General features: G+C 43.0%; 3 protein-coding genes across 7 annotated transcripts; 2 read left to right on the forward strand and 1 right to left on the reverse strand.

Moving 5' to 3' along the window:
- The first annotated feature begins 1,521 nt into the window (after positions 1–1,521).
- Positions 1,522–7,831, forward strand: LOC133891073 (F-box protein SKIP5-like). 3 transcript variants are annotated; one of them, XM_062331766.1, is made up of 6 exons: positions 1,558–1,696; positions 1,803–1,910; positions 2,598–2,742; positions 2,825–2,903; positions 3,035–3,093; positions 7,295–7,831. In XM_062331766.1, exons 2-6 carry the CDS (start codon positions 1,883–1,885, stop codon positions 7,638–7,640), a joined length of 657 nt encoding a protein of 218 aa, XP_062187750.1. In that variant the 5' UTR covers positions 1,558–1,696; positions 1,803–1,882; the 3' UTR covers positions 7,641–7,831. The 3 variants fall into 3 exon arrangements, with proteins under 3 accessions (XP_062187748.1, XP_062187749.1, XP_062187750.1); XM_062331764.1 differs by lacking the exon at positions 1,803–1,910 and having other exon boundaries at positions 1,522–1,696; XM_062331765.1 differs by having other exon boundaries at positions 1,549–1,910.
- Positions 7,832–10,505: 2,674 nt separating this feature from the next.
- LOC133891072 (E3 ubiquitin-protein ligase DIS1-like) lies at positions 10,506–14,652 on the forward strand. 3 transcript variants are annotated; one of them, XM_062331762.1, is made up of 5 exons: positions 10,506–10,712; positions 11,559–11,625; positions 12,441–12,665; positions 13,076–13,462; positions 13,948–14,652. In XM_062331762.1, the coding sequence occupies exons 3-5, from the start codon at positions 12,465–12,467 to the stop codon at positions 14,266–14,268; spliced, it is 909 nt and encodes a 302-aa protein (XP_062187746.1). In that variant the 5' UTR covers positions 10,506–10,712; positions 11,559–11,625; positions 12,441–12,464; the 3' UTR covers positions 14,269–14,652. The 3 variants fall into 3 exon arrangements, with proteins under 3 accessions (XP_062187746.1, XP_062187747.1, XP_062187745.1); XM_062331761.1 differs by having other exon boundaries at positions 10,507–10,712; positions 11,559–11,614; XM_062331763.1 differs by lacking the exon at positions 11,559–11,625.
- Positions 14,653–17,718: 3,066 nt separating this feature from the next.
- LOC133891074 (uncharacterized protein At5g39865-like) lies at positions 17,719–18,915 on the reverse strand. The gene has a single exon (XM_062331767.1). It carries the CDS (start codon positions 18,653–18,655, stop codon positions 18,035–18,037), a length of 621 nt encoding a protein of 206 aa, XP_062187751.1. The 5' UTR covers positions 18,656–18,915; the 3' UTR covers positions 17,719–18,034.
- Between the last annotated feature and the right edge of the window lie 407 nt (positions 18,916–19,322).

Consider the following 19,322-nt stretch of genomic DNA (forward strand, 5'->3'; position numbering starts at 1 on the left):
CTTTTATTTTTCTGTATTAGTGTCTCTTCCATTGTCATTTGGTAGCATTAAGGTGGTGCAAACAAAGGCATATATAGCAAATTGTTGTGCCAACTCCCTTCCCTTGCACCATCTGATCCTTGAACGGCAACGGTGGTGAAACAAGGAGAATTTATACAGGTGCACGAGAGCATTACGGCAACGTTTGCTCTGAAAGAAATCAGAATAAATCACCTCAAAAAAGAACAAGAAGAATAATAATTCTGAATAAAACTGTACTACAGATCATAAAGCGGTTCCAGCTTACCAGAAAGTGCAGTCAGCAGCTTTATTTTTCCTCTGAAAAATTAAGAACATCTTCAGACAACTGATGACACGGTGATTAATCAACGCATGCGGTGCATGCTCCATAAGTAAACATTGCCGGCGTTCTTGCCAGGGGAACATCCTTCCTTACTCATTAAGTTTCGGAGCTCATTCGCACCATGCGCCAACGAATCTAATCTGCAGTATTATTTCCTGTACGCTTTAACAAAGGTTCATAAAGATGTACTCCTGTACTATATTCATGTAGCAGGATGGCACAAATGTATAATATAAACAGGTCATCACTGTCACAGGGAGAAATGGAATGATATATATTTTCTTAAGTAGGGATCAACCATAAACGGGAGATAAAAAAAACGAATGAGGCTTAAAAAAACGAATAAAGCTTTCTGCGTTCCCCTTTCAATTTTTTTTTTAAGAATAGGCAGGAAACATGCCGATTATATTAATAAGTGAGAGGAACTCGACGGGTAAAACAAAAAACAAAAAAAAGACATGGGGCCTAAGGAAAAAAACGCAAGCTCATATTCTCGCCAAATAAGACGCCCTAGGCGTCGCGCTCCAGCAAACTCCCACAATGCAGCCTCGTCTTTGATTTGTCCGGCAACCAAAAGCATTGTTTGGTACAGTTTGTTGAACACTCTGGCGTTCGTTACGCTCCTTCCAGATCTCCCAACAAATCAGTTTGATGAGAGACTTCAGCCCCTGCTTAGGGATGTTTGATAACAGAACCATGTCAGTCCACCACTGTGGATGCAATCGATATGTGGCCACGAAGCTGACTGAAGAGAAGGTCGCGATATCCATTCTGCAATAATAGCCCAAACACGTTTGGTAAATCTGCATTCAGCAAACAAGTGGTGACAGGTCTTAGGACTCGTTCGACATAGCATGCTGCGCTGGGAGTGAGGCCATCTTCTGGAGGCAAGTCTGTCCGAGATCCAAAGCCTGTTCTGAATTCCGAAGAATTCACAATGCACCATTGGCCAGTTACATCACCAGCAACACATGAACATGACAGGAGAAAAAGAAAAACATAGCAAGTACCCATTTGGCATGGGTCTTTTTCATAAGATGTGGCATGGGCCTGGATATAGTCTGGGCTAAGAAGTATGTTCTTGGGCTAGGCCCAATCAGGCTGGTATGGGCCGACAGAAAGAATGACGAAGGCGACGTGGACAGGACAGTGCTTCGATGGCGGCCGCGTGCCGTGTGCGCAGGGCCGATCCGACTTCAGTGGACCACGCCCGGAGGGGATAGAGGGCAGGAGAAGAAATGGCCAAGCGCCAGCGCTCGGCGGCGCCGGCGGGGGAGGAGCTGATCTCGCCGGTGAACGGCCTAGACGACGGCTGCCTCATGCACATCTTCAGCTTCCTCACCCCAATCCCAGGTTCGATTCGGTCCTAATCTTATGCTTCCACACCTTCCTAGGAGGAATAATCGAGTGCCAAATCCGTAACTGCTGGGAACTCAACTTGCTTTCCTAACTCGTTGAGGAATTGGGGCGGATGGCGGAGGTGAAGGAGAATGGGTCAAAATTAGATTTTGACCTGTTTTTCGTGGAGAGCAAGATTGGATGTTGGGAAGATCTGCTGAACTGAATGGTAATTTGATGCGTCCAGGATGATAATTTTGTGGGATTGCCGAAGTTTTATTGGCTGGATGCTTGTGTGCGAGGGGTTGGAAGGGGTTTGAAGTGTTCAAAAGTGCTGTTTCCTTAAATTGATGTTGTGTTATGCCTCTAGTTGGGTGCAGTTATGCAATTGCCATGTGGTTTCGCTCGAATATGAAGATGGCAATGAACTTTCACGTGGTTTATTCTGTAATGGTTAAGTTAAAAACAGTTAACTTGATGGTGCATCTCCCTTGTGCAAATAAGTACAATTTGGTAACGGCCTATTTGGTGCTTTCATATGATCATATTTAGAGATTGTGGAAACTTAAATTTGTGTTCCTCTTGCCACATGCTGTCATACTGCCAGCTTATTGTAAAATAGTACCATTTGCTTAGATCATCTTTTCAAGGAATACTTTAAAATAGTTACCATGGGCTATAGCACTAGCTGATTTAGTTGAATGGAAATTTTCTATGTATGGAACTAGAATGATTCCAACCTCTGTGCTAAGAGTCATTCAGGGTTGATATGTTTGAACTATGAAGTTTTCGAGCTTTTAAACATATATAGCTTTACCCCTTTTGTTTGTTGGGGCGATCCTTTTAATATAATTCTGTCACTGCTGATGTGCTTTAATATGATATTTTTTTAGCAATTTCATTGTTGAACCTGCAGATAGGTATAACACCGCCCTCGTTTGCCACAGATGGCGCTTCCTTGCATGTCACCCTCAGCTTTGGTTGCGTGTTGAAAGGCCAATCAGAGATGTAATGGAGCCTGGAGTTTATCCAAATCTCGAGGCTGCTGTTTCTGCTGCTAGGTTTGTTTTTCTCTATCTGATTTTTCATTGTGAATAGAGGATGTTATGGCTGATGTACATTTACCTTGTGGTCTTGTGGAAGGCCTGGTGACACCATTCTTATTGCTGCTGGTGGTACACATGTTGCGTGTAATATCCAAATAAAGAAGCCTGTTTGCATCGTAAGTTTTGCCATCCATGTTCATGAATCCTGAAGATCCCAATGGAGATTTGCGCTGATGGATGCTTCCTGCATCCTGCACCACCTTTTTTTGTGGTTGCAACTGTGAACCCATGTTTGTCATTTGATCAGATTGGTGGGGGTGAACTTCCTGATGACACTGTATTAACCTGCTCGCGTGGCTCTGACAAGTAAGCTCTTTTCTTCTGTGGCTATCTTTTGTCGTGCTTTTTGTCTTTTCTCCTTGCCTGATGCTTCTTCTTCTTGATCATTTTATGTGTCATTATAGTGGTTCATCTTTCCAAGACTCATTTATCCTGTTATGTTTTTTAACTTCTGTATTAATTATTTGTGAGACGCCGCATTTCCTGCACCTTAAAAAGACTAGGATTTCAGGCTCCCTGTAGTTTTATATTAGCAGCATGAAGACTAGGTTTCTTTATGCTAAGTGTTGTGCCTCAGCGGTGAAAAAGAAAAATATCTAGATATGCTTGCCTTAAGGTTATTAGTTCGACTATATTTGAAGAGGAGATTATATCTGCCTGATAGTTTTTTTATTTGACTAGTATTGTGCCCGTGCATTGCAACGGCATCAAGTTTTGAACGTATGTCCTACTATTACGATAGCATGAAAGAAGAAGAAAAATGTTTCCTGCTATTACGAGCTTTGTGGAGACTCCTCAACGGTGGCAGGCTTTGAACTGCTAAGCATGCTAAAGCTTCTCAACAAATTTGCCTTCGGAATTGATCAGGCTATGCCCTCAGATGGCTGCTGAGGCCTAACAATTCGTTCTCATCTATGCCCAGGACCACGTGTATGCCCTTGACATGCATTCTTCCCTGGCGCTTTCTCATACACAACACTGTCATCCTTGAATTCAATCCTAGATGAGCTGCTAATACCTTTTGGGAACCTTCCACCTCGACTTTGGCCTCTGCCTCCCGTGCTACCTCCTCTACTTCCTCTTCCATGACCCCAACGGCCACCACTGGGAAGCCACCATACAGATCAAAACCATATTCAAGTGGAGCTATTTCTCGTGTGCTCTTGGCACCAAGCTAATTTCATTGTGAGCTTGACTCATTTCTAAATCTAAATAATAAAAATTTAATCTTTTTTAGAACGAAATTACCAGTTGGATGTTGATGAAATCCTCTGTATCATCAATATAGTCATTCAGCTGGAAAAATGTGTACGTGCAGCAGAACTTTAAACCAATGTAATGCTTAATATAAGGGGGAGGCAAACTAAATACAATTCAGGATTTATACCGAAGTTAACTTGCTGAGGGTGTAGTGGATGACCACAAAGTAAGCCTCCATCGCCACTTCCAGTTCTTCTATGTTGTCCACGAGGCGGCGCTGCAGCTCGTCCACGTACCTCCGCACAGCCTCCTATGCCGCGGCGCCCCCCGTGGAGTCAGGATCGTGCAGGACCAGCACCTCGTCAGCGGTGATGATGCACCGTATGGCGCGCTCACGGCCGAGGATGGCGGACCAGTAGACGAAGAGCGGGTCGAGGAGGCGGTTAACCAAATATTTTATCTACACTATTGAATTTCTCGGACAGAACCCCGTATGTCATTAATATTGAAGGTTTCCAGAATGGCTCGTAATGCATGCAAGTACCATTCAAACATGAAACATCACAGACACTAAAACATCAGCATACTACAGAGAATAGCCTACGCGTAACCAATCCAAATCCCAGCACATCTACAATGACCCACCCAAATCAGTCAACACCCATCCCAATTCCAAACCCCACAGTGACCTATCGAGATACCCAAACCGGCACATCATCCCCCCTCGCTACTACCCTAACCGGAAACCCCACTGCACATTTTTTTCCTTTCGTACTCAAGGTATCTTTTGTGCCACTTCCAATATGTTTTACACATGTGTAGGTCCTTGCTGAAAGACAAAGTGACGATGATGAAAGAATTATACCTTAAGATTAGAAAACAGATCTTCAATTACATATATATCGCAATTACCTATTTGAGATCCCAAGAAATATGTGCAAGAGAATGCATTAAACATTTCAGTTTTCGGAAATCAAAACCTGCTCAGAGCCTCAGACAACGAGATTTTGAACTAAAAACTTGATACATCCTGATTTCTATCCTCCTAACATAGCAGTGGAATTTGGAATCAATGCTCACAATGTCAGACAATATCAAGAGCAAGGAGATATTTGAAATAATTTAACATGGGCGAGGAAGAGGTGCATGTTAAACCTCTCAGATCTGTATAAGCTAAAAGATGCCTGACATATATCTTTTAGCCTATTAAATATGCATAAATTAACATAAAGTTAAATTTCCAGCAGTCTATTTGATTATTTGACTATTGGATTGATGATAGAAGAAGCATATTAGAATATGGTCAACAAACTAAAGAATAGCAAGTGATTTAATCTATCTAGCTATTCTACCCTAGAGTTTGCACAATTCATACAGGCCACTTCCATTAGTAATATCTGATAGTTGAATCCTGTTATCCAGTCATTCTCAAATGCTTGTGAGGAAAAGGTTTACAATTTGAAAGAAGGGAGAATAATAACGGGCACAAATAATCTAGAAACACATGCTTACCCAATAAAAGCCAAACATATATACATAATTCAACAATGTGCAATACAGCAGACATTATGTTTCAAAACAGAAGACATAAATAAAGTCCATAAAAACTTGAAATCAATATTTGGCAGGTTGAGACCGTCCTCACATACCTTTCCTGAACAATGTGGCCTTGTGTTCCTTTGTTTTACAAACACATGCTTCAACCCATGGTTCAATGTCTTAAAGAAAATCATTGTGTAGTGCCTATGCAAGAAGTTGGCACAAAATTCATACATTTATCAAAGTTATGCCGTGATGATGTTGTATAAGAACAAAATAGAAAGACCACTATGTGTGTAGCGATTTTACCATTTAATTTCCTCTTGCTCGCTCCACTTGAAACCATCAGTTCCAGCTGGAATGAACTATGTAAGTGCAAAGGAATAAATAAGGGGCTTACATGTACGAAAAATAATATAATACTTTGTTATACAATGTTCACGAAGTCGGTTACATAGAGAACCATCCTACAATTTGAAAGCGAAATTAGAAAGGTAGAGAAACAAAAGGAAGCAGTGTCAAGAAAGAAAGAAAGAAAGATAGAGAAAAGATAAAATATTTATATATTCCATCGAAGCCTAGTTTAACACATACCACTATACATTTTTCAAAAAAAAAAGAACAAACAAACTTGAACGCCATCCCGGGGGAGCTAAAGAGCACGGACACGAGCTAGGTGTCGCCAAAGGGCGACAGGCGGAGCTCCCAGCCGTCAGCCACCATCCCCCATGCTAGCTCCTTGAACGCCTCCACCACCACCATCAGCGGGGTCTCCATCCCCTTCTGCGCCGCCACCATGGCCGCCTCCGCGTCGTACAACGAGGGTGGGTGGGCGGCGCGGAGGTCGCCGTCGAGGTCTCCATCAGCGATGGGATCAGGAGGCAGCGGAGGGGTAGGATCGGGAGGGGGCGGCGGGCCGGTTGGGTTTGTGGTGAAGGAGGAGGAGACAAGCGATGGGGAATCGACTGGGTGGCGGGGAGGTAGCGGAGTCGCGAAGTGGCGGGGAGGAGGCGAGGAGTGTGAGGGGTCGGGGAAGGAGGGGGCGGAGGGAGAGCAAGGGTGTTGTTCGCCGGCGCGGCTCGAGCACGGAGGAGGCGGCGGCGGCGGCGGTTCGAGTGGAGAGCAGAGAGGTGTGTATGGGGGGAGGGCGTAGTTGGGGTGAACGCAAGGGAATGGGAACGCGGGAGCGGAACACGGAGCGTGAAGATACGATGCAGAAGAGACTTTTTAAGTAGTAGAGATAGTTGATGAGACACGGTTTGTAGTTTTGAGGTTCTTATCTTTTTCCATTAAATTGAGGTGCTAGCGCAAGTTTGATTTTGTTAGGTGCTGGAATTATTGTAGCGCGCGAACGGATAAGATTAGTTAGATTGTTTGTTAGAGATAAGCTAATAGTTTAAATCAAATAAGAGTTAGAGATAAGTTAGAGTTGGATTTGAATTAGGACTCTGTAGGCTGGCTAACCGGCTATATATATACGGCGCCAGCCGTGATTAATCAATCAATGAAGCAAGAGAAACCAATCTAGTTCCTAGTCTCTTTCTCCTATGCCTTCCCAAATATTGTAAGTCTCTCCAATCTATAGTCCAATCCCTCCTCTAGTAGCTGACACCGTCTGACTATCCTTCCGACGGTGTTTACCCTAACAGGTTTGCTTGGGAAAATGGTGATCTTGCAAGCTGTTATATGGTCCTGGTTATCTTGCCAATTTTTTCCTTACACTATTTCAGTCTTACCTATGTTTTCTTTCATTGGCCTATCAAAACAGTGCATTGGAGTTCCTTTCAACGTGCAAGATTGCCAATTTGACTATTAGGGCGGAACTTGGATGCTGCCTGCTTCATCGTAGTGGTAGATTGACTATCGAGGAGTGTTTGCTGCAGTGTGAGCAAAACCCTCTGGACTATCTGTCCTTTCCAATAATCAGCACGGCAATTGAGTATAACTCATTTTCATCACTCAAGGAGCAAGGGCACGGTGTAACTGTTGCTCGCACCCGGATTGAAGGGGGTGCGAAGGCCGTCAGGACCAATGGAACGCTGGCATTACAGCGTGTGCGGGCCATCTATTCCCGCAGCTCTGTTTTCTTCTGGTTTGAAGTTGGAGAAAAGTAGAAATGCCTGTACACTAGCAACAAGCTCTTGCCTATCAAAAAAGAAGTAATAAGCTCTTGTATTCTTGTATCTCAGTATCTGTATCACCTTAGCGTTTGGTAAACTCGTATGGCTGTCTCCTGTTTGTTGTAACTTATAATAACTACATGATGTTTGAATCAACAAGGAACATGTTGCTATTTGGAAGTCAACCTTGAAGAGTCTGGTAGAGTGTATAAAACTATAAATTCGCATTTGTCATTGATCAAATATCCTAGATCTTAGCTCGGCAGCTGAGTTTTTTTTTGGCTGTATATAATGTTCTTCATGTGTTGCGCGTTGGATGGCATTATTTGAACGAAGGACATGATGGGGACCATTCTGGCTTTACCCTGTTAATTTACCCCATGTTGTGTTGTTGAAGCAAGAAATCAGGTACTGGAATACTGGATGTACCTAAGATTTACACTGAAGATCTGTTAATCACTGGATGTAATGTGATTTAAGGAGTTGGGGATTTTCATTGTTGTACCTTGGGACAAGCCGGACAGCACATTTCTCTGAAGCGGTGGCAGTTGAAGTCATGCTGATTATGTAACTGCATCATTACTCAGGTTGTACACACATAGAGGTGCTGTCCCTAATTTGTACTGAAGGGGCCGTCATGGTATGTTGCGTACAATCGGTGGAAGAAGTGTTCCAAAGCTGGTAAATGTGCAGCCGTGCGCTGTAATTTGTCCTTGTTATTACTTCTTGCTCAGATGAAGTAAAACCAGGGCTAAGCAGAGTAGAGAGAGAGAGAGAGAGAGAGAGAGAGAGAGAGAGAGAGAGAGAGAGAGAGAGAGAGAGAGAGAGAGAGAGAGAGAGGTGAAAAAGGAGGTTGGATCCGTTCTAGTTAGTCGTGTCCTTTGATAGATAAACTTGACAGTATCAATCGATTCAAACAAGTTAGCAACGGTAGTCTCAGGCTCTCAGCCTCTCAGGCCACTGGACCAATAAACATTTTTCACGAGTTCATCTGTGGTAAGCGGTAACAATAGCTGTAATTCAAAGACAGCTCGGTTCATCTCGTCCGTGCTAATCGCTTCTATTCCTTTTTACCGCGTGCTTGATTGGAGAGTACAAATTTGTATTTATATCCTTTTCCAGCTTCTGAATGTGCACTATGCTAAAACTGAACTTCCACTTTCAGTTTCACCATTTAAAAACTACTCCATCCGATTTTAAATATATGATGTTTTGATCAAAATCTGGTTAAACTTTTAAAATTTTAACCTTCAATAGCTTTTTAAAAAAATTATTTTAAAAAACTAAAAATATAATATTATAAAAATATTTTTTAAGATAAATCTACACGTATAATTTTTATGTTTTTAAAGTAAATATTTTAGAAGCTATTAAAGATCAAAGTTTTAAAAATTTGATCAAATTTTGATCAAATCGTTATATATTTAAAACCGGAGGGAGTAAAAAGAGCACAACTCAACTTTCAATTTTTTTTTTCTCTAGGTGCGATGTCGCCGACATGCTTCACGTTTCTGAAGACGCGTTGAGAGTTGAGATGACCTTGGCTGCGACGGTGCAGATTTTTATTAATTGCTAAAGATACTGTAGGTAAAACTGGAAAGTTAAAAGGGAATTGCTTCACGCACGACTGCAGCTTATGACTGATTTTTTTTTAAGGAAATACAAAAGTGTAAACCATATCTGTGAAATTGTTAAGAACCGGCGTCGAATAGGCTCAGACGCGGTTAAAATATAAAATTAGATAATATACGTAACTGTATTTATCAAAATAGATATATATCATCGTATTTACAATTTTAACATTCGTATTCGGCACTTCATGTATCGAAAATTGACTTTCGGTATACCGTACTCCGAAAATACCATATTTGACACAGGGTGTGCTGAATATGGCACTGTAGCACCGTATTCGACACACGATGTACCGAAAATAGACTATAATGCCATATTCGATACACCATATGCCGAATATGCCCCTGGCCATGAACTAAACAGTAACAACAGTGCGTTTGAATTTTGCTTTCCCTCTTCTTCAAAACGGTGGTCTTCTGTTACTTTAAAAATTTTAAAACTTTTTTACGTGTTCCATAATCCATGTGCAACCTATTTTAATTGGATTCACCGAAAAATCATTTGTATATTTTAAACTAAAACTCTAAAAAAAGCTACTTTTAACAATTGTTAGTGTCCCAAATAAATTCCAAAAATCTAAGAAAATTCACTAATATTCTTCTCATGTGATGGACTAATTTCTAAAGTTATTTCTAGCTCTAGTTTATATGATAAAAAAGTGAGTTCCTTTGTAATGCTCTATTTATATGCATTTTTATCATTTCATGTCATATTCTTGTTTTAATTCAATTTGAAATCGTGTGTCGAATACGGTGCTACTATGCTATATTCGACACACCGTGTGCCGAATATGACATTTTTGGATACTATACACCGAAAGTCAATTTTCGGTAAATAAAGTATCGAATATAAATACTAAAATTATAAATACGATGATATATTATCTATTTCAGTAAAAATAGTGCTTATGTTATCTAGTTTTAGATTTTATCCGCTTAGACGCAGGTGGCACGGTTGCAACAGCTGACCAGCTTCTCAAGCTTACCAATGACTGACAAGTGACAACTGATATTGATATGCGGCGTGAGAACCACGGAGTCCTGCCCTGTCATCCTGGCCGGTCGTAGCGCTACTCAAGTTGAAAATATCACTGCCCTTCGGTTTAATAATCTCAGAGAAAAGAGTAAATCGTTTTTAACCTTGATCGTTGCATGGCAGGTATCGAAATGATAAAACCGAAATAATAAAAGCACTTTGTAAATTATAAAGCCCTGCTTCCAAGTTCCAACCCCGAGGAGGGAAAGAAAAACGACACCCATAACTTTCTCTGAGAACTGGGAGAGGGGGGGAGAGAGAGAGGCTTTAATTCGAACGCTGTTGCCTCCTCTCCCTCGAGCCCTACAACATAGCGGCATCGGCATCACGCCAGGCCCAACCGCCGGGGATCGAATCCTCCGCTCTGGCAACCCGCTTCGATCGCGCCTCCCCTTTGAGGTGATGCTTTGCTCTCGGGTGTTTCGTTTCGTTGTTTTTAGTGGGGGTTCTGTGGGAAAGGTTGGATTTTTGGGGGCAGGATTTTGAGATGCTCCTGCGGTTCTCGGTAAGCTTTCGTTGAAATGTGGGCGTGAGATCGGGAGCGCGGGTGCGTAGTGCGCGTGTGGTGGTTGTTGATTGGGGTTTTTGCTAGGTTTTGAGAATCTTGCGGTTTTGGGACTGGTCGGAGTTCTATCTAGTCAATGCCAAGATGTGTGGTTTTCTTGGTTAAAAGAATGTTTTTCCCGATTAGTGTGTGTTGTGATTAGGAGAAAATGTATTGCAAGCTACGGTTGATAATCATTACATTATCTGGATCCCTTGGCGGCGCTTCTCAGAAGCTTTGCTATAGTTATATATATATATATATTTGCGGTAACACTATGATTTGCGTGAGTGTGAAACTGTTTTTATATTTATAAAATACTGATCTTGGATTTGTTCCTTTATTAGGCATTTAAACTCACGGTGCAATCATGGTAGATCATCATTGTTCGTGTGTCTACAATTTTGATGGAGTTTAGGCTCCGGCCATGTTAACTTTTGTTTTCCGTAATTCCGTCCCTAAAAAAAAAAACACTTTTGTTTCTAGCCATGACGTGTTCATTTTATAAGTAGACTTATGATGCCTATATTTTTCTGGCACCGTGGTGCCGTAATTTGGTTGGTCCACTCTTTCTGTATTCCCACTGCCAGAATTCAGGGTTTCTGTCAATCGACAATTATCAGGGATCCTGTGTGTGTTGCTTAGATTCTTTACATGAGGAGGAAGCAAACTTTATGTGATGAATTGCCTTTCTTGTATAGGTGGTTGATTGCGACTGTAAGTAGCTGCCGGTCTTCTGCTTTTGGAGCAATACAAGGTGTAGTGGAGGTTGATGTTGGTGGCACCCCTTTTTCCTTTCAAGCTCTACCATTCCATTTGCCTCCAACACCAACTCCTCCCCCCCCCCCCCCCCCCCCCCTTTTACATATTTGTTCTCCTCAGACAAACAAAGCTTTACTGTTCTTTGCTATATTTGGGAATTGCTACAGTTTTCTAATTGTGGTTATGGCCATGGATTGTTAGTGTAGTTTCCTCTTTAAATTCACTAGTCAGCAAAATATAGTTATAGCGAGTACCTGCTCAAAAGAAATGATTCAAATATGTATTCCAGCTGCAAGTAAGTAATTGTCAGGAAAATTTAAACTCAATGTGCACTGAAATCTTTGATTGATTTTTTTTGTTAAAATGGCCACCTGAAAGTCCTGTGCTTATACCAGGAAGCATGTCACTTTTCTGTGTGTACTTAAAAATCTTAGGCCCTGTTTGCATTGTGTGAAAATTTTCCCAGTCAAACTGTTTCTTTTCAAATTCCTGCTTCCAAATCATTTTCTTATTGGCTCAAATCTCCGAAGGTTAAGGTCCAAGCCCATACACGCTTATGATTTCCATTTCGCTAATGTTCTCTCTTACAAAACCTTCAAGTGTAGTCCAATTATATTATGATTGCCTTGGGGTTTAGCAAATGAAGTATAGATTTGTGCGTCCAAAAAGAGAAGTGAGGTGATTTGATTAGGCAATGATTTATTTATTATCTTCAATAATTTTTGTGAATGATAAAAATTTGCCTCTAACTTTTTTAATCTTTTCCTTTTAACTTGCATGCCTAATTTTCCCCCCTCCTGCTCTCTTTTTCCTCCAAATAGGATTCTGTACCTATAGGTTTCCTCATGGCATCAGTTACTTATATTGATGATAGCCATGCTGAGGTTATTGATCCTCCAAAGAATGAGGAGATGTTGGATGTCACTGAACTTGTTGGTGATCATATTCAGCATTCACCAAAATCAAATGTGACAAGCTATGGCAATGTGCGTGAGCTACTGGAATGCCCTGTGTGTTTGAGTGCCATGTATCCTCCAATTCATCAGGTACAGCTTCTCACTGAGCTTCAATTACATTTTGTTGAAGCATCTACTTGCAATATTTTGTCCTTATTCTAGGCTTTTAACATGCCATCTGCATGTCGATATATAGGAATGTTGGGAATTTGGGATAGTTCTAGTTTAGGCAGAGTATATGCAGTTCAGATTTTGCATATAAGCTTTCGCTTTGAGTTACTTTTTACAAAGCAATTGCAAAGACTCAGCTAGTGAGTCACTGTTTGAAATTTTTGAATGTACACACTGCAATTACTCTTTTGATTTTTCCATTCTTTTTGGAGGGACACTGACATTTGGTATGGTCCATTGTATTGAACTTTACTGCATATTCTGAAGCCCTAAAAGCAAGTTGAATTTGTATGCTTATTCTTTAACAATGTTTTCGTGTGTATGTGCAGTGCTCCAATGGACATACTCTGTGTTCTGGATGCAAGCCAAGGGTTCACAATCGCTGCCCAACATGCAGGCATGAACTGGGTAACATAAGATGTCTTGCTCTGGAGAAGGTGGCTGCATCGCTAGAGCTTCCATGCAAGTACCAAAACTTTGGGTGCTTGGGCATATACCCTTACTATTGCAAGCTGAAACATGAATCACAATGCCAATACAGACCCTATACTTGCCCATATGCCGGATCTGAATGCACAGTTGCTGGTGACATTCCCTATTTAGTAAATCACTTGAAAGATGACCATAAGGTTGACATGCACAATGGAAGCACTTTCAATCATCGTTATGTCAAATCAAATCCTCATGAAGTTGAGAATGCTACCTGGATGCTCACGGTAATGCTCATCAATCTACTTTACGATCCTAGCACAAAATCCATGTTCTTTTTCTGCATGTACTGATTGACCTGGATCTTAATTCTCCTTGCAAGCTCATGTCTCTAGGATGTCCATTTTTTTTGTAAAATTCTGGTTGACCCGAATCTCTGGGTTAATTTTGTATATGTAGCTTATGATTGATCTGGATATTAGCAGTTTGCGTTTCTTTTCCAATTTTCTGATAGTAAACCAAGTGCACATCTATCAGTATTACTAGTCATTGTACTCACTACTCAAAAAAGTGCACGCTTGCCATCATCGCTCTTAAGCTCTATCAGTCATCGTACTCACTACTCACAAAGTGAATGCTTGCCATCATCAGCTCTATCACTTTCCTTTGGGTAGAAGTAGAATATGGTTATACTACCTTTTGAAGCATGTCTTGCGTTTTTATTTTCCATGGAAACGAGTATGCAATAGCTAACTATAGAATCATCCTCCAGGTTTTCAGCTGCTTTGGTCAGTACTTCTGTCTGCACTTCGAGGCATTCCAGCTGGGCATGGCACCTGTCTACATTGCCTTCCTCCGGTTCATGGGAGATGACGCTGAAGCTAAGAACTATAGCTACAGCCTGGAGGTTGGAGGCAGTGGTCGTAAGATGACATGGCAAGGCGTCCCTCGAAGCATCAGAGACAGCCACAGAAAAGTCCGGGACAGCTATGACGGACTCATCATCCAGCGGAACATGGCCTTGTTCTTCTCCGGTGGCGACAGGAAGGAGCTCAAACTGCGGGTCACTGGGAGAATTTGGAAGGAGCAGTGAATTGCAACAGCTAAACGCATTTGTTCATCTCGGCGCCCATGAATCTTGGATCCAAGATGAATAAAAACTAATGCGTAACCGGATAGTTGCTGCGAGAACTTAGGACTTGGTAATCTTGTAGACTGTGATAGCTGGTTATCGTGTGGTACTGATGTAGAACCGAAGGCAAATCTCTTCTTTGCTTTGAACCCCTCAAGAGTTGATCATAGCGCCACCATAGGCGAACCTTGACAGCGACTCGGGGAATGTAAATGATGTTGCTCGGCTCCTCTCTCTATGAGACTCATTCTATATCAGCCCACCATTGTTTCTGAATTCTGGAGATGAACTAGCACTACTAAATCTGCAGCAGCTGGTATGTCATGCTGGTGAGATTTGAGAGCATACGACTCAAGTTCTACCTCTGTCAGTCTGTTTCTCTTTCTCCAAACAAGAAGGTACTGTGAAAATGTCTTTTTTTTCACCAAGCATACCTGTGCGGCTGAAGGATGGTATGCTATGATGACTTGAGAAGCTGCGCAATCTGGAATCAAGCCATTTACTCAGAGGTAGGGATGAAAACAGATGAGAACCATAGGAAAAACCCTCCAACCTTTTCATTTTCACATGTTCTCTCGAAAACGGAATTGGAAATGGGTACAAACTCAGGAATGTCTGGATATCGAAAATAAACAAACCGGTAACATTGACATGTAGAATCATAACTTCAAGCATCAACATGTAACCTGAGGCAGCACAAGCGCAAGAGCCTGAAATTCTCGATTAAAAACGGGATACTGATAATACGGTTTGAAAAATAGCAAAACTGTTTTTGTCCTGTTTTTGCATAAGTCCTAAAAATCTGAAAACAATCGAAAATTTTTTAGAAGATAATCAGAACGGGACGGAATTTATTTCGTCTGTTTTCATCTCTACTCAGAGGAGACCGCACCGAGCCCCGGCGGAAGTAGAGCGCCCCGGGAACTGGGAGCAGTCGATCAACATGTGCATCCCAAGCTGCCAACATTGTACAAGAGAACACATGGTCTCGTGAACAAGCACGAGCTTGTTATGGAACTGTGTGCGCGATGCAAGATGGGATTCCAGGAGACTCCCCGAGCCCTCGCATCGCTGTCCCGGGAAACCAAGGCAGGAGCGCGTCTGCTGCACGAGGCGAGTCCCGTGGCCGGTGCACGCACTCATCATCTTTCGCGGCCCGGGTGGCCAAATGGGGCCGAGCTCCTCACGCCGGGCGGCCGCCAACGCCAACCACTTGAAACCGCGTCGTGTGTCTGTGCCGCCGCCGCCGCCGCCGCGCCCGTCGCTTCAAGTCCTGCGCTGTGGCCGGCCGGCCGCGCGGCTGAACAGCTACGAGCAAGTCTAGGCGTGCGGCAAGCAGGCAGTGGTAACCGCGAGGCGCGAGCGCGGTCGGGGTTCTCGGCGAACGAAAGCACCCGGCGGCAAACTGTTCGCGTTTTCTGGCCCCGCCTGACAGCGAAAACGCGCTATCTGTCTGGGGGCGAACTGCTGCCCTGCACGACTCTACGACGGGCTGACTTTTTCTATAATAAAGTTTTTATTAACTTATATCAATGAGATATAACTACACGATAGTTAACTCCTGACCTCTGCATAGCTAAAATATATAGGAAAAACAAAGAAAATTGAATAGAGTGGTGAACAATAAATCACACACGATCTGGTGACAGACAGAAAACGGACTGATTTTGGTATTTATATCATCACCATATCCTCTTGTCCTCATCACGACCAGAAAAATTCAGGTGAAATCAGATGGCATCTAAGGGTGAATTCATGTTATGACTACAAGAGGCACAAAACACAAGTTGAATTTTCGTTTTTCAGTGATTCATCATATATAACAGTCATATAATATCTCTTAGTCTAACAAATGATATACACAAACCACTAACAGATAAGTCCGAGATACTCGATCATTTTTTTCTAGTCCGCCATTGATGGCATCACAGGTGGAGGCGTCATATCTGCACCTATATCATGGATGATTGAGGTGCGTTCGTGGTTGCATATTAAAACGCAAGTGAATCTGGTTGTACGTGATCTTGAATGGAATCAGAAAAGTGAGGTACGAGCTCAAGATCTTTATCTTCTGACAAGAGATGACAGACGTGTGATTGAACTACCCAGACGGCCAGACAGACACACGGAACATGAAGCAAATATAAGAACTAGTGCCAGTATGGCTTCTTAACAGAAAAAAAGAACCGAACCAAAATAATATAACGAAACACAAATGCAACTACAAACAGCTGTGGAATGTCGTTATAACGAACAAAATACAGGTCAAACACAAAAAAATCATCTTGGATTATCGAGAAATTTTACAACATATGCTGTTTACCCGTAGACGAGATGTCATGAGACTCAGATTGTTATACAGTGCTGCTTTTTCTCCCTCTTTTTTTCTTTATCAGCGGCTGCTATCTTGATTAAAGAAACTGCAACTTGGAACAGCTGATAGTCCAAAAAAATTATCTGACGGAGTAACACACTTATTGAAAAATGAAAGAACAAAAGGGAAACAAAATTTTCATCTGTATGCAAGTGGCTCTTAAAAAAATATTCTGCCTTACCAAAAAAGCATTCTGAAAAACACAACAAAATCATTCTGCCTTACCAACTCCATAGGCTTCAAAATTTCAATTCAGAAGTAACCACAAAATATGTCGACAGTAATTCTCTATCAGTAGACATGAAGCAAATGATTTCCTCACAAGTTAGTACTTGAAAACTAGAGCAAAACAAACCTTTTCGCTAATTCAGCTCTTTGGACAAAAGAGGTACATTCCCTCCTTATAAACTGAAAACAGAGTAACCAGAATTTATCCTTTTTTCAATTTCAGTGTACAAACTAATCAGGGAACACACACATTTGTAGTACTGGACAAAATAACTAGGGAACGACTTTATACCAAGCATTTCCCTTGTTACATGTTCTCTTGAGTGTCTATCAATTACCATAAGGAAAAATGAATTTCATGTAAACAATGAAATAGTTAATTCCACTACACAGGTAGGTCAGAATTCTGCAAGACACAATGAACTTATAGTTGCATCAACCATAAATTTTTTCTGAATGAATTGAGAAAAGAATCCCTAATGACTTTACGTGGGACTTGTGACCGCAAAGTTACATTCAAGATTAGTGCCCTTCCATAAAGAAACGAAAAGCTGCCAAGCTGGCCCTTAGTTAGAAAACAGTTGAAGGACGACATGTACAGTTAAGGAGCTTTATGTTAGTTATTGCAAAAGAAAAGGCAGTTTTAAGTTAGTACAGTTGGATCATTTCCAGACCACATTGTTTTGACTTGCACGCATGTATCTCAATGGAATTCCAATATTATTTTTTCCAAGTAGAATTTCAAAACTCGAACTAGTTTAGCAAGACAGAAGAAATCTAAATCGTGTACTAGACAAGAAATGAAGCAATTGATCACCCAAACTTAAGTATTTACATTAATTGAACAAATAGCAGTGTCAATCTTTCATACATCACATACATATACATACAAGCCCGGTTCTTATTCTCCAATCGCCATCACCGTATGGCAATTTTGCAGCAAGGAGCCAAGAACAATATGTTCTTCTCCATGAGAAGCAATCCAATCCCCAAATGATCGGATACACACAAATGCCACGCCAAGAAGCCGAAAGGTGCCTCTTTTTTGTTTTTCTCTTGATTCTACAGCTTCTAATCCTTTAATTAACAGCATAAATGGAACGGGAAAGATCGCATCTTTGGCGATCAAGAACAGCAGTTAACGCAGCGTACCAATCCGTTCTCGTTGCAGTCGCCGCAGCGTACAACACGATCTTCCTCCTCGATGAAGACCTTGCGGCTACCGCCGCAGGCGAGGCAGGGGACGAACCGGACGCCGCCGCAGGCATCGCAGACGAAGGCTGGATCCTGGCCGGCAGCGCCCTCGAGGAGCCGCCGGAGCTGGCCGGTCTCGTGAAGCTGCCGGACCTCGTCCGCGCCGCCGACAAGGCGCCCGCCGATGAACAGCTGCGGGAGCGCGAAGGCGCGGCCGCGCGCGGAGAGCAGGGTCTGGAGCTCCCGCCGCAACGCGGCGTCCATGGACACGTCCCGTTCGTCGACGGCCACGCGGAAGCCCCGAAGGATGGCGCGCACCGCGGAGCAGTCCGCGAACGTGCGCCGCACCCCGCGCAGCGACGTCGTGTAGAGCACCACCGCCTGCGGCCGCGCGCGCGGCTCTTCGGAGAGCTGGTGGTGCCGGCGCCACTTGGCCGCCGGCCGGTGCCCCTGGTGGTGGCTGTAAGTCAGCGACCGCGCGAACTGGAACGGCTTCTTGGCCCAGCTCCCGCCGCCGCCACTGGCAGCCGCCGCGCCGCAGCCATCCTCCATCTCACGCGCAGCCGCAGCCGCTCGCTGCCCTAGGAGAGGTGAGGTCAGGTTCTTGGCCCAGAGGCGAGAAAAGATGTGGAAGAAAGCGAGTTGGGGGAGCAAGCAAGCAAGAAATGGAATTAGCCGGGAAGGTCGGGTTCAGAGCCGTATATATATTTTCTTGTGATGGTGGGAATTTTGACGGTGTTCTTGTTGCTCTGGTTTGGTTTTTCTTGGTACTGGTTTAGTCGCAGGAATTAGCAATGCTTATACTTTGTTTGGGAGGCCTAAATCCTGTCTGGATTCCAGCCCTTTCCCAGGGCAGCGAGCTTATGGGAAAGAATCCACGGGTTAAGTAGAATGTATATATGATAAGGATCTTTAGTATGACTTATGTTGTTTATATAGGGACTCATACCTCATCTATATAGGTTAGGGACGACTCCCCCATCTCACTCGTGACTCATGGCCGATACTCACTTGCAACTCCCGGTCGACGCCGCCACCCCTCCACCTCTGCAGTCAGCCCTCTCCACCTCAGCCTCTGTCACTACCTCCACCACCTTCGCCGCCACCGTCACCACCTTCGCCGTCACCCCCTCTCCACCTCCGTGGCCAGCCCCTCTCCACCTCTGTTGACACCGCAACCACCCCACCTTCACGGTCGCCTCCTCTCTACCTCTGCCTC

This window comes from Phragmites australis, chromosome 14 (genome assembly GCF_958298935.1).
Source record: "Phragmites australis chromosome 14, lpPhrAust1.1, whole genome shotgun sequence".
NCBI classification, from domain to species: Eukaryota; Viridiplantae; Streptophyta; class Magnoliopsida; order Poales; family Poaceae; genus Phragmites; species Phragmites australis.